We start from the raw sequence: 14,837 nt of genomic DNA on the forward strand, positions 1-14,837 counted from the left end.
TGTTTAAAGGAAAGCTGTGAGACCATGAGTCTATTCCCCTAGAATAAAAAGGAATGACTCCTGTTAGTATAACAGTAAGAAAAACAACATTTTTCTATTTCTTGTCTAAATCCTTTGAAGCTTTTCTTAAGCCCAAACCTGGTACATTCATGCATATACGTACCTACATGTGGTATGTGTCCAAGGACTTTTTTCTTTTAGAAGTATTTTATGTAAACAGAAATGGATACATCATTTGTGGTTGGGTTTGGTTTGGTTTTTTTTGTTTGGTTGCTTCTTTTAAATTGGGAGGCTAAAGATGCAAACTTCTACTAAACCAGTTTTGAAAACAAGATCTTCAGGAGAGATGTAAAAACAAGGTTTTAATGGTTTGTTCTGTCTGTATGCATATGCAACTCCAGCTCCCATCAGTGACCATTATTACTGGTGTAGTTCTGTAACCTTTACCTTTTAAGCAATAGAACAGAGTAACTTTCTCCCTGTAGGGGATCGCTGTTTAACTTGTTACCAAGCCCAAATAATCCTCTTGAGAGTCCACCTTAGCAGTTATATTGTGCTCATATCTCTTACACAGACCTTTACCCTGAGCTATAGCTAGGTACATCCCACTAAGCAAACGCTCTCCAAACCTGTTTTAATGGAAGCCGCTTCATTTGTTTTATGCTGGACATCCTGTGGAGCCTGGCAGAGAGTAAAGCTGCTGTCATCTGTGGGGAGGTCTTTGTGGGTCTTTTTGGTTTTATTGCCCTTGGGTCTTCCCTCTGGTTTTGCTTTGGCAAAGGGATAGCTGATGGTATAGTCACTTGAAGTCACAGCAAAATTCAGAGATTTATTCTTTAAAGATGTTGATGCTGTCCTGCCTGGGGAGTCTGCTGTGCTTGCTCTGCCATGCTTGTATGGCAAAAAGCCATGCCTTGTTTTTTACAAATGTGAGATGTGTTCCCCAGCCTGCTCTCAGCACTGTTGTCTCTCTCTTTCTGGTAAAGGTACAAACCTCGTGAGAAACTGAAAGTTAATTTTGGAACTCCAGAGTTCTTGGCTCCTGAAGTGGTGAACTATGACTTTGTTTCCTTCCCAACGGACATGTGGAGTGTAGGCGTCATCACATATATGTTGTGAGTAACCCTGTGAGGGGTCGTGGTGATGGCACCAAAGGCTCTGCAAGAGCATGCCAGTGGAGGGTATCTGCAGAGCAGGAATATGGCAACAACTGAGCCTATCTGGCTGTGACTCCTCCTAATTAATTTTGTTAAAAATCTCAGCCTTTAATGCGAAGGCACCTCGCTGTGCATACAAAGTCTCTAAACAACAGATAATCCTTTCAATAAATATGTAAATGTTCTTCTTCCTTACCACTTTATTTAGCAAGGCAAAATGAGTCAGGACTTTTTTTTACTCAAAGTTGCCCAAAGCATGTCAGAATTTTAATTTTGATTGTGTTTTTGAGGGCTTGAATTAATTTTCAAATTTGTAATCTGATCATTTCAGTAGCTTCGACTTGGTGTGCATCTGCACAGAGGAATTAATGTTGGTTGTTAGGCCATAGGTCTGAAAAAATCTCATGTTACAACTAGGGCTAAAACTTTTCTCAGATATCTGGATGGCACCATGGATGGCTTATCTGTCCAAAGCACAGATGCTTTCTGTGAACTGGATACATTTCTGTTTTAAATTTGTATGTTAGCCAAAACCCAACTGAATGTAGTAATAAATGACTGCAGCAATAAATCTGTCTCCAAGACTAATTGAAAAAAGTATGCTATTGTTCAGAATTGTTTAATTCAAGCCAAATATGGGCATGGGCCTTGGTTTAGGAAAGGTCTTGAGTCCCCCTAGCTTTCCTAGCTGGGAAAGCACTGAAGTATGTAGGTAGATCCCCACTGAATTAATTTCCTTGGGGATCTATTAACAGTGCTCCCTGATGTAGCAGAGTGAACCGCTAGAGAGTAACATCAACATCACAATGCTTTATTGCTCCAAACTGTTGGCTTATCTTGGCAGGGATTGAGAAGTCCCAAAGCTGAGAGACTTTCCTCTCCATAAGCTAACAACAATTATAAAGCAGAGAATTTGTAGAAGGAAAAATGCATCTTGCATATAATAACTACTCCATCTCCCTCCCTTTTTTTTTTTTTTTTAAGGCTTAGTGGCCTGTCCCCATTCCTGGGAGAAACTGATGCAGAGACAATGAATTATGTAGTCAACTGCAGCTGGGATTTTGATGCAGAAGCATTTGAACAGCTATCAGAGGAAGCTAAAGACTTTATTTCCAGACTGCTCGTGAAGGAGAAAAGGTACTTCTTCGATTGTGAGAACAATAGCACCTAATGACGTTAAGTTCCTACTAACCAACTGTTTGGATTGCAGCCGACAATGAGAACTTACTATGTGACACTTTTGGATGCTGTATTGGTGCTCGCTGGGCAGTTCCTCACTGATTCAAAAGCCCCTATTTAAAAGGAAAATGTCTGTGTACCTTGGCTGAAGAAGGGTGCTTTTTGCAGTAGCATCAATACAGGCACAACAGAGGTGATCTGGAAGGATTTGCTGTGTAGGAATCTCTTTAGTATTCCTTTCTGAGCAAAAGCTATTTCTATTGTTACTTTGGATTCTCACAAGCCCCACCACAAATTGCAAAAATGTCTCTTGAATACCATGGAGGATAAACGGAAGCTGCAGCTGTGAAAATGTGCATTGTTCTCTTCTAAAGTGGTCTACATGCATTTGGTAGATATTAAGGAATGTTTGGGACTTTACTCTGCATGTGGCTTCTCAGTCTTGGCTCCACTGTAATAAGTGATTGCACATACAAAACAGGAGCGAATGAGGATGATCCTGATGTCACACCATGGCTATGGGGTTGGATAAGTGAGCAGAGAAATTTTTCTCTTACTGAGTAGTGATACAAAACTAATCAAAACAGGAACGATGCATACAGTAAAACAGATTGTGTGTTTGAGGGGAATTCAAAGGAGTGCTTAGAATATTAACAACTCACAGATCATTACCTAAATCAGACAAGTCAGTTTTAGTACTAATTAAATTTTGAACGATAAGTCATATGAAAAGCTAAGAATAAACTGAACTTTAGTATATTGCCAGCGGGAGACAACAAAGGGTTTCTCTGACTGTAATGATGATTTGCTGTAAGACTGTAAAGTTGGGAGACTGTAAAGTTTGCATTTTTTTGTGCAATGGGAATAGAGACTCCAGAGGGACACTGTGCAAAGTCTGCCTAGAAGCTGTGAGTGCAATGACTATGCAAGAAAAGAGTGTCGTCAGTGAGATGCAAAGAGCAACAATTAGTTGGCCCAGTTGTTCACAAGGTATATGGACGCCTCTGCTCTCCTACAGACTGGGCACCTTTGCCATGCTGGGACAGTAGGTCTGGCCTTGTGCAAGATCTGTTCCCACCTCCCCTGACTACTGAAATCAGGTGCGAGCAGGCACCTTTTCATAATTTTCATCATCTTCAGTGACAGCTCAGACAAAGCATGGGAGTTAGGCATACGTAGGCTTTTGTTTTAAAAAAAGGCAAATAAAACTTCTTTTTCTCAACACCTCTCCCCCAAGACTTCCTCTATTACCATGTATTTCTCAAAGCTTTTTGGATAGCCCTTCACATCTGAGACCATTGTTGAATGTCAGGATATAATGTATGCCTAGCTTGATCCAAGTTTAGGGTGAATAGACAACTGTGCTTTTTAAATACAAGGCACAGAATAAGCCTGCACTATTAGGACAGACAGATAACACCACAAATATTATTTTTCTGTATGCACTGGTTCTCTTAGCAAAGTTCTGCCTTCACATAACAAAATGATACATAAACTGATGAACCTATACAGCTGCTTCTTCAAAGGGAAAAAAAAAAAAACAACCCACACCCAAAACCAAACCATAAAAAGACAAAATACAGTATTTAACCATAGCTCAATCAACCCACCTGCAGACTCACCAGCAGGTTTTCACATCGCTCACCCCTTAGACTGGTGGGTGCAGGATGTCATTAGGATCATCAGAAAGCATCTCCACTCACTTGTGTTGGTTCATTTAAGGCAGTTTCTTTAACAGTAATATTGAGGAGCACAGGGCACTGAGAAAATGGCAGCGAGGGTAGCTGGATTTACATGGCAGATTTCCTCTCCCACAGCTGCCGGATGAGTGCAACGCAGTGTCTGAAGCATGAGTGGTTAAATGATCTACCTGCCAAAGCCAAGAAGTCCAAACTTCGCCTGAAGTCCCAGTTGTTGCTGCAGAGTTACATGGCTCACAGAAAGTGGAAGGTAAATAGACAAAGTCCGGCAAACCTACTTCCAGAGGGAAAATCGGCACAACATAAGGCAGTTTTGTGCCTCCCGTTGCAGAGTCAAAGTGTGGGGAAGAGAAAAAATTAGGCTTAAACCCTTCCAGAGAACTCTTCAGGACATTTCTGATAACCCCATGCTCCTTCAGAACTAAATTTTATATGAAGAAGTGAGAGATAAGAATTTCTATTGGAGCCTCTATTGGATTATAGATAATCAATCTTGAAAGGTGAACACAGTGATCTTGTTACAAAGTAGTCTGTGGAAATGTGAGGAAAAAAACTCTTCTTTTGTCACTGGAGAGTTGTAATTTCTTGCCAAGGAGTTAAACCAGACGTTTTCACTTCTTCCACTCCTGCACTCCAACTGTTTGGTCACAGACTTCTGCACTTGAATTTTAAAAAATACATAATCTAAAGACATATTGCTGCACAATTCATAATAATGCTGCAGAAGTTCACAGTACCAGCAGTCTGTTCTGCAGTAATCAGTGGTTCCCTAGTGCAACGCTGTTCTGCAGTGCAATCCATGCAAGGTGTGGGTCCCTAGAGGTAAATGGATTTATCAGGAAGAAAAATCCATGTCAGCCACAGAAAAGGTCCTTTACCTCAGTTGTACTCACACTTGGACTGTTCTGTTTTGTTCACAGAAGCATTTTTATGTGGTGGCTGCTGCTAACAGGCTGAAGAGATTTCAGAGTATGTCTGTCAAGCTTGCATAAGCTTGTATGAAGTATCTACCACTCTTGGAGTTGAACATGAAGCCATGGAAGAAGGACTCAGTATCGTCAATAACTTTTACCCCTTTGTTTTATAACATAAGGTTCTGGGTCTGTCCTCCTCAAATATTATGTGTGTTGTTAGTGCTAAGGCTGCCTTAGTGCTAAGCTGCCTTGTTTGTTTTTACAAGTTTTTAGTAGTTGTACATAGTGATGGAAAAATGTGGTTGTTATTAGGGCTGACTTCTTGCTGAAGGTTTTGATTCTGCAGGGTATTGTCCGTGTGTTTAAACCAGAAAACACCCTGTCAGTTTTCTGGTTTCTCACACCAAGCATGGGAGCTAAAGACTTTCTTCATGACTGATGTATGTCATCAATTTTAGAGCACTGCCACAACAGTGGCACAATTTTTCCCTTGGCTGTTTGTTACTTAGAACTGAAGAGATTCGATGTTCTTTTCTTCTGTAATTTTTTCAAAGAGATTAATTTTTTTCCCCCAAACATGATGATGATTCAGTGCAGCTACTCAGAGTTGAATGGTTTTGGTTTGTTGGGCCTTTTTTATTCTACTCTTTCCTTTAAGAAATAGTCACTGCATAGTTAGGAAACACAAGGAATCCTGGGTTGAAGCAACTTGAGTCAGTCCATTGCTTCTTTTTCTTATGGTGAGTTGAATAGAGCTGAATTGATTGAACTTTTGGAAGGAGTTAGGTAAAACTGCCACAAATAAAAATTGCCTAATGACCGTTAGGTCTATGCAGAAAAAGCTCATGTTGTCCAGAAAAGAAGAGATTTCCAGACATTGTTTTATATGTATTTAAAACTTGTAAGTGCTTTTAATGGGCTGGGATTGCAGCCCTTAATTTTGTAAGTTTTAGTTTGAGGATTTTTTTCACCTGACAATTTTAATGAAGTCTGAGAAGTTGATACGGTGTGATATGCAAAACAGGTTTTATTGCTGTTCAGTGGCAGGCAAAATGGTGTGTTGCCAGATTCTGCCTTTAGCCCAGTTAGGAGGTTGAAGCCTTTTTTTCCTTCGCCTTGCTCTTGAACGTTGAAAGTTTTCTTCACAATACTAACTTATTTTGGATTTTAAACTTTTTCCTGATGTATAAAGTGTTGAAGTCACTAGCTCTCAGCTAAAAGTATAATATTATTTATTAAACCTGTGGTTTCCTTCATTCTTGTTCTAGATTCTGCAAAACTCAGTGTGAGCTGGATGGGCTTTTAGGAAAACCAGAAGTTAATACTACTAAAACTAGTGTTCCAGCAAAGGCATCAAACTACTGTAAAGCTCCCTTTAACTTTATGGACTTTCATGTCCCTTGAATTAACAAAAGTGTCAGTTGCTAATAAAGAGGTTTGTAAGACTGGCTTGCTCTAGTCTAGCTATCTTTTCCACTCTGGTGCTTCTCACTTTGCATAGTCCTGAATTCTGGACTTCTGCAGCATTTCCAGAATTGAGACAGAGAAAAATTATTAAAATCAAGTGAAATAATCTTGACAATGTTATCACCTTCTGTGAAGGCCCACTTCTGTTCATGTTTTTCTTCCACAGTGGTTTTGCATGCTAAATGTGATTATATTAATTGGTCTGTATATTTCTGAATTAATACTAATAAATTCCATTAAAGTGTAACAAGCCTATTCCTCAAGTTTGGTTTAACTCCCCCACCCCCTGCCGCCAAAAGTATCTGTGAGTAGGTCTTAACAACAGAATGCTAATATATGAGGTTGGATTCTCTCCCATCCTGAGGACCCTCTGCTACATATTAGATGACTTAAAACGGCAGATGTTTTGGTACAGCTCATACTTAATGTGGGTTAATTATCCAGTACTTTCTCTGCACATCAGGCATTTGTTGGGAGTCCATTCCCCAGTAGTTACTGTTACATTTCAGAACTCTCCTCAGGAACGAAATCAGCTTTTGCTAATTAAAGTTGGCTTCAAGTGATTTCCCTTTTTATGCACTGGGAGGAGAAGTAAAAGAAAATGGGCAGTAGGTTTTAGTTTTCCAATTACTGTGTGCTGCTTCCTCTATTTTTATAAGGGTAACATGCAGATGCTCTCTGCTGTCTTGTACGTATATCCTCTCCATTTTCTACAAAGATAAAGTGCCCCTGGCCAGCAGGATTACTCTTTTGTTCCTAATAGAAAGAAATCCCTTAAGATTTGGCAACTGTCACATGATTCTGCAGTACACTGAAACACACCTCTGCAGCCTTATGGGATATTTCACCATGTCCTGTGCATTTTGCTTTGGGATCTACAAAAAAACCAAAAGGACTAACCACACGTGACCTGTGAGTCATTGGAACAGTAAGTATAACAAAAAGAACTGGCCCCATACATTGATATCTAAAGCAGTTATTGATACCAACTATTGTAATGCTGGTGTGATCAGAGTCACCCAGGTAAGCAGAGAGTATGCACAGCAGTGAGGCATTTGCCAAGGCATTACTGCTGAGAAGAAGCTTAGATGGGAGCAGAGTTTCAAATCCAAATGCTCAGACGTGAGATGATTTATCTTGCTTCATATGGACACTTGGGGTTTTCTGGACTGTTTTGAAATGAGGGTTTATGAAAATTAACTTCTCTTTGCATACCTCAGGCAGAAAACATGCAAGAGAAATGGGCAGAAGACTTGGATGGGTTTTATTATAGTTACACCAGCCCTGTACTACTGTGGTTTTTTTCTTCAAAAAGCAGTTAACACAAATTATAGTTTAAGTAGCTGGGATGGAAGTGTAGAAGGACAGAAGTTGCCCCTAAGAACTACAAGGCAGGGCACTCTCCTCTTCACTGTTTGATTTTGAGATGCAAAAAACCTGTATTACCCAGATAAGATCCTTGTGCCCTGCATATCTTCCTCCTTAAAGCACAGACATCTCCTGTATGTGTTTTGTTTTGCACTGTAAGGATTTTAAATATGACAAGTGCCAAGAACCTGATGTCATAATACAAAGCTTTTCCTTCCATTCTCTTTATTGTTTCTTGGAATATTTGGGACCCCTTACAAGCACAAGAGATTTCAGTCCCATACAGGTAATAAAAATAAGTCAAACTCAGTCACTAAACAATATTTCTTTGACAGTTAAAAACAATTAAAAATTACCAGTCTTTTAACTCCTCTGCTGGTTTTGCAGCTTAACAAGGCACTGTTAGTCCCCCCCTCTTTTTTTCACTGACTTCTTCCAGCCAGGGGCACAAGGGCATGTAACTCATAACTTATTTACAATTAACACAGCATTAGAAGGTTACCTGCTTCTTGCAGCAAGAGAAACGAAACTATTCTACCACCTAATGCCATAGCTGCTCATGTACCAGCCTGGCAAGTAGTCAGACAGGCTTTGTGTAAAATCACCTCAATTCTGGTGTAATTTACTAAAAATACCATTCTTAAATACTTAAAAACTATCTTACAAATAAAATTAGCTGGCTACCAGGCAGCTATCCCTCATATGCTACTGGAACTCTTGTTAGAGCAGAGGGAGAGTTAAAATTATGAGCAAGCAGCAGTGATATTATTAGGTGGCACTACAGACCGTACTCCTACTTGTCTCTTGTGTCTTAGCAGCATTTTCCAGGATTTTCTTTTTCCATTCTTCATAGTCTTGTTTTGTTTCAGTCTTTAGCCGTTTACATGGCATCTCCTCATCATCTTCAGATCCTATGAGAGAAGGAGGAAGTCCATGACAGGCCATCAGGGGCAGTATGTTGCTGGCAATAGCCACAGCAGTGAGTCAACGTAGACACAAGCACAGGGTCTGTCACTGAATTGTCTAATCCTGTGGTTTGCTGCTCCCCTCATCCCTCCACATTTATGTCTGAATGGAAGAGTTGTCCTTAACTCTACTAGGACTACTCCATATAAACACCACTGTCCTGCTAGGTTCTCTTTGTCCTTTCATAAGCCACTGGTTTGCAGAATGGACTAAGCTGCTGTGAGCCAAATATTATGGCATATGACACAACTAAAATATAGTACACAAGGAAATGGAATGAAGCTGTGTCAGGGGAAGTTCAGATTGGACATTAGGAAAAGGTTCTTCACTGAGAGGTTGGTCTGTCACTGGAACAAGCTCCTCAGAAAAATGGTCAGGGCACCAAACGTGTTAAGAGTTCAAGGAGCAACTGGACGATGCTCTTAGTCATATTGTTTAGTTTTAGGTAGTCCTGTGAGGAGCAGGGAGTTAGACTTGATGATCCTTATGGGTCCCTTCCAACTTAAGGTATTCCATGATAAAACATCATTAAGCAGCAATAAAGCTCAGGACTGCTCTGGTGAGCTGATTTTAGTTCATAGCTAAACACAACTTACCATCTTCCTCCTCACAGTGCTCCATGGTGGTGTTCAAGCTTTCAGGTGTCTTTGCAGCCAGTGGAACATCATCTTCTAAAAAAATTAAGTAAGTTGCTTTACTTTTGAATGGTGTTTGGGGCCCCAAGAGTGTTGTTCTACATGCAATTCTCTGACAGCAGTGCTACCTTCCAAAAGGTAACCCATTTCCACACTTTGTATTAGAGATGCCCACAACATGCAGGGCCTGTCTGTGTATAGAGATGCACACTCTTCCCTGAACTGATACAGAAACTCCCTGCTGCCTCTAACTGCTTTAGTGGTGGGTTAAGGTTTTGGGTTTTTTATAGGGCACTGGACTACAAGAAGGTCCATGCCGAGGGAGAGAGCCGCAATTTTTGGTTTGGATGGAGGCAGCACATTCCAGAAAACTTCATGATGTGAAGCAGGGGTGCTGTCAGTGGAAGAGTAAGCACAAAAGCCTGGGAAAGGAAAAAGGAGGTAAGTAGGAAGGAGCAGAGATAACAACAGGAAGACGTGTGTGTCGTATTTCAATCTTCCTCCTCCAGAAAATGGAGTGGAGAGCACTGCAGGTCCAACAATGGGTGATAAAGATTCCTTGTGCCTGCCCATTGTAAGTGGAGGGATGGTGTCAGGTAATGGCTGAATTACTACCAGAGAGCAAGGCTAGGCTTGTTAATCCTGCAGCAGGGGAAAGGAAAAACACAGAAGTGAGTCAAAGCAATAGAGGTAGCAAGACGTTTATGTTATTTGTGTGTCATGTTGCCATGTTAACAGGATGCAGAAAGCATCTAGTGAGAAAGAGAAATCCAAGATAGGTCAGGTAGTATGGGAGAAGCAGGGAATAAATTGCAGCAGCAGAGAATGTAAGGAGCAGTGAATATCTGAGAAGAGCAGAAAATATTTATTTTTGGCCACATGCAAAGCTGTTGTGACTTCCCCAGAAGCAATTACTGTGACCGGGAACTGGGCTGCAGGAAACATGTTGGAATGGATGGGCAGGTTTGGCTGAAAGGGAATGGCTGAAAATGATCAGAATGAAATCACTAGTGAAAAGGATGGGGCACTGTGAGACAAGGTGCTGGGTATGCTGTCTGACAGGGATAAAGTTAAACAACTTACTGCAGAGTTGCTGGCTTATCTTCTCCAGCTGATTGCACAGCCGGTCAAATATTGCTTTTTTCACCCCAGATGTAGCCAACATTTTAGTTTTGTCCACTTTTAGCTTCAAACACCTACAAGAGAAAGTTAAGTTATCTCTGTACAAAGGAACACTCCAGCAACTATCACTCAGGTGAGGTGACATTTACTATTCCAACACTGCCTGTGAAAAACACTACCTGCAGGTAGGCCTGAGTTTGTCCTGTCTAATCCCTGACTCAAACAAACTTGCTTAAAAAATAGACCCCTACACTACTCAGTCAACACAGCTCAGAAGTTAACCCAGGGTTAGTTTAAGTTACACGAAGAAATTCTACTAGGTACCTTCCAGATTTTGAGGGAACCAGGACAAAATCCCACTACTGCAAAAATATGAATGGGATGTCAAGAGAACATTGGTCAGCACCTGAATCACTTCGTAAGATTGTTTCAAGGCATAGTACCAAGAGGAAAGATTTGTATGCAAGCAAATTCTTACAAAAGGCTGTCTGACTCGGCTGCTCCTGACACCTATCTTTCAAGCTGATGCAGGCCTTACAGCTACTGGATCCATTTCTCAAGCATTTTTCCTTCTTCAGAATCGCTGCTGCTTGGTGCTCAGAAGTAAGCTAGCAGCCCTTCTGGCACCTTGAGCAGTATCTCACCAAAAGCTGCTTTTTGCTTCATGCCCAGCTCAAATCTATCCTGACAGGGGAAAAGAACTCCCACTGTATCTGAAAATGTTACTAAAGAATTATGGTACACTGGTTAGGCTATGAGGAAGGAGGGTGAAGTGCAAAACAGTAACAGAAGTTCTTTAGCCACTGCCACGGATATATTCTAATGGAATTACCCACAGCATCCACTTACACAGCAGAGAAGACCAATTTCATTTATTTTAGGATAAGTAACTCAAGATCTTTTTCTGTATATTTGATACAATACTTTCTCCTGAAGGCAGGAGAAGGTTAGAGACTTCACTGTAAGGGAAGGCCTGGTTTGCTGCAGCTGTCTCCATTTCTAGGAGGAGGGCAGCAGGCTGCACTAAGCAAGACCCTTCAGACATGCTGAATGAATCAGCTGCTTGCACTGTAAGCACTGTGTCTGTCTGGTGTCTCACTCAGCATTTAAGCCCATAAAAGATCCCTCGAGCTACACTCACCTGCATGCAATGAATAGTGCAGCTGTTATAAAAAGTGGTTTTGAGAAATCAAGGTCCATTTGCTGTGCTTCAGAGAGGCTGGATTCATACCTAAAGAACAACAGCACAGAAATAATTGTATAGTGAAGTTGCCCCAAATGAAGCTGTTGAAATGAATTTGTCACAAGGTCTCAGCAGCTGAACAGGTCTCCTGTTGGACCACTTGCTCCTTTGCAGCTTAGTCAAGCAGGAACAGCTGCTACTGGCTGAGAAGAGCAAAAGAGGCTAGAGAACAGAAGGCAATTAGGATCACCTCCTCTTTATGAATTAATTAGGGATCTGGATAAAGTCATGTCAGTAAAATCTATTTCCGTGCTCCCCATCCACACAGCACTTTTACCTCTACATTACATCTAAAAGTTACAATTAGATGCTTTGCATAAAACCATCCTAGGATAGAGGGTAGAATTACAGTTTCTTTGATTCCTCTAATACGTGATATTACACAGATGAAGACTTAAATATAGAAGATGACATGATGGATGTGCAGCAGTAGAGAATTTTCATTGTCCACCTGTCCCCAAGATTTTTTTTGTATTAAGCACTGACAAGCATACACAGCCTTTGGTCACTGACCTGCAACTCAATATTCTAAATCCCTAACAGCATTTAAACACGTGCTATGAGGGTGAAAGAACAGAACTCTTCAGTGATTGCTCTTGTTAAAGTATATGTCAGAGTGCAAAATTCTAGTTAAAGCTGTTGCATCTCCATAGAAGTGTTCTACCTATTGTTTTTACAGGTAGAATACTGTGCATTCTAAGAGATCTGCTTCTCTAGAGGGAGGATTTGTTTCTACTGAGTGTTACTTCTGAACTGTGACATGATCAGCAGTTAAATGGAAGACAGTGTGATGCAGTGGACAAATACAGGGATTAAGAGCCCCATATTTTTTATAGTATTCCCAGTTGAAGAACTGGGACTCAGACAGTGACTTCCTGAGACTCACAGACTAAGTCTGTCTTTCTATTATGTATTCTAAAAAGTGGCCTAGATAATGACTGGAGTGTCAGTGCTAAGAACTCATCTCACCACTCCAGTCAGTGGGAGATACCTGGTCCTTCAAACCATCAAACTCTTTACACATCTAACAAACAAAGAATCTTACTAGTGGTTACCAGTGTGCTCAGGAGAGCTTCCTCACCTCTGTAGTATTTTTGAAGCGGTGCTCACTGCCTCTGTGCAGCAGAATTGCACAGCCAAGTCTCGCATTCCCAGTCTGGGGTTCACCTCTAGCAAACACTCCAAAGACTTCATGGAGCTCTGGTAGGTCGTTTTGTTCAAACCGGAGAGTTTAACAAAACAGCTCTTTCAAGAAGACAAAGACAAACTCCAAGAGTTAGCAAGATTCCTTCCTGACATCTTATTCAGGCAACCAAAATAGATTACGGAGAAACTACACAAACACCATAAAATAAAGTTCAATTCCTCTATTAAACAAATTTGTGCAATGAATGATACAAGTTTTGACTGCACGCAGAATGATTAACCACTTAGGAATGCCACATCTTTTAATGCAGTGTTATTTTTAGACCATTTCACTGGAAGTGAAGATTGCCTTTTCCATGTAATACAACACAGCCCTTTCATCACAAGGTGGTTAAAAACAAAGGTAACCAAGATTTGGGCAACTTGAAGAGCCAAGCAATACTTTCATGCTACTCATCAGGTCAGATCCAATTAAATCCTCCTCTTTCTGTAAATGAGCAATCATGAACATCTTGTACCAGACATTATTTTGGTAGGTCAGTGCCATTTACCTGGGAGCTCTGAGATGAAGGTTTATGGGTACCACTGTAGAGAGGGATTCCTTGGAGCTCCTGCTTCCCTCCCACAGTAAAAGGGACAGATCTTAAATTTAACATCCTTGGTGTTAGTTTATTTGTTACTAAAAGAGCTGAAATTGTAACAAAGCAAGCTCAACTTGTGAAGTGACTATGACACTCATCTCAATTTGCTCTGTTTCAAACTCTGAGTAGCAAAAGCTCAGTGTTTAGCAGCACACTGGCTCTAGGGTAATGTCAGTTATTGCTATCCATTTCCTCCTCCCAACATACACTACACGAACAATGATTTTAGTGGAGAACGCACCAGACAGCCAAGTCATGTATTGTTTCTTACTTTGTCAACTGGTTGTTTCATGAAACTAGCTGCTAGGTCCAGGCACATCACAGCACTACTTGTCGCTGTCATCTGAGCCATTAATCCCGTACATTTCACCTGGGATAGCCGCAGATACTCTTCAGCTTTTCTGCAAAACACCCAGCATAAAAACCCCTCGTTAACAAAACTACAGTTACAAGGCAGTAAGAGTGGCAGGACACAGACTGATCTAAGGTTTACCTAGTCCAGCACCCCAGCTGCAGCACAGGCTTTGGGAAAGGGGTGCTAAACAGGATGGCAAACACAGGATAATGCTGCCCTTTCTCTAATAATCTGCAGCAGTAGCTTTGCATTTCATAGCCTAAAAGAGCTTTTTCATTAACTGCCTATACTTAAGGTCAGTGAGTTTCTTCACACCGACCAGAACCAAAGGAAACCGACGGCAGGCTGGCCTTGCAAGATGGTGAGGCAGGCCCTGGCTGCCGCTGCTTGCGGGAGAGCTCCCAGGGCCGCAGGAAGGAGCCCAGGCAGGGCCGGCGGCAAAGCACGCTCGGGCGGCTGGAAGGGAGCGGGCCAAGCCAGCACCGCACGGCTGGGCCCGCTCACCCGGACGGGAGTAGCGCTCCCGAGAGTGGGGGCAGCTGTCTAGAGCCAGCGGGCAGTAACCAGGATCGCTGCGTGTCCCGCAGCCTCTTCCACAGCGCCGGGGGACGGCACTGGCACCCCGCAGCTACACCCCCCGCCCCGCGCTAAGGGCCGCCGGAGAAAGACGCCGCTCCCGGGGCTCTGCCGCGGCCGGGCCGCCTGAGGGAAAGCTGCCCCGCGTTACCGTAGGCCCGCCCGGGCGGGCGGGTGGCTGGCAGTACCTGACGACGCCAGGGTCGGTGAGGCCCAGGCGGGCGGCGAGGCACCGCACCGCAGCCCGCTCCATGCTGCCGCTCCCGCCCGGCCGCCCTGCAGCGCGCGGGCCCCAGCCACGGAACTAAGTTCGGCAGCGGACTGGCCGGCCCCGCCGCCAATCATCGCTGTCTACGCCAATCGGCCTG

General features: G+C 42.3%; 2 protein-coding genes across 4 annotated transcripts in view; one reads left to right on the top strand and one right to left on the bottom strand.

The window, feature by feature from the left end:
- MYLK3 (myosin light chain kinase 3) overlaps positions 1-6,672 on the top strand; it is a 22,380-nt gene extending 15,708 nt beyond the window's left edge. For both annotated transcript variants that reach the window (XM_074881399.1, XM_074881400.1), the window contains 4 exons: positions 987-1,115; positions 2,142-2,294; positions 4,154-4,286; positions 4,957-6,672. In XM_074881399.1, coding sequence (XP_074737500.1) covers positions 987-1,115; positions 2,142-2,294; positions 4,154-4,286; positions 4,957-5,028 — 487 coding nt within the window. In that variant the 3' untranslated portion in view covers positions 5,029-6,672. The remainder of the gene's footprint in view (positions 1-986; positions 1,116-2,141; positions 2,295-4,153; positions 4,287-4,956) is intronic.
- Positions 4,262-14,784, bottom strand: ORC6 (origin recognition complex subunit 6). Of its 2 annotated transcripts, none has more exons than XM_074881401.1 (8): positions 14,658-14,784; positions 13,810-13,939; positions 12,833-12,996; positions 11,650-11,739; positions 10,470-10,582; positions 9,348-9,422; positions 8,572-8,696; positions 4,262-4,691 (listed from the first exon to the last, which is right to left on the bottom strand). In XM_074881401.1, exons 1-8 carry the CDS (start codon positions 14,720-14,722, stop codon positions 4,524-4,526), a joined length of 930 nt encoding a protein of 309 aa, XP_074737502.1. In that variant the 5' UTR covers positions 14,723-14,784; the 3' UTR covers positions 4,262-4,523. The 2 variants fall into 2 exon arrangements, with proteins under 2 accessions (XP_074737502.1, XP_074737503.1); XM_074881402.1 differs by lacking the exon at positions 4,262-4,691 and adding an exon at positions 4,705-4,852.
- Positions 14,785-14,837: the final 53 nt, after the last annotated feature.

This window comes from Strix uralensis, chromosome 12, assembly GCF_047716275.1.
Source record: "Strix uralensis isolate ZFMK-TIS-50842 chromosome 12, bStrUra1, whole genome shotgun sequence".
Lineage (NCBI taxonomy): Eukaryota > Metazoa > Chordata > Aves > Strigiformes > Strigidae > Strix > Strix uralensis.

Excerpts from the sequence above, each read along its gene's own strand:
- ORC6 (XM_074881401.1), bottom strand. The coding sequence starts at position 14,722 with ATGGAGCGGGCTGCGGTGCGGTGCCTCGCCGCCCGCCTGGGCCTCACC. Across the intron at positions 9,423-10,469 it reads GATAAGCCAGCAACTCTGCA|AAGATGATGTTCCACTGGCT; the intron begins GTAAGTTGTTTA and ends TAATTTTTTTAG. Across the intron at positions 4,692-8,571 it reads AAGAGACAAGTAGGAGTACG|AAGTCTGTGACCAAACAGTT; the intron begins GTCTGTAGTGCC and ends ATTCAAGTGCAG.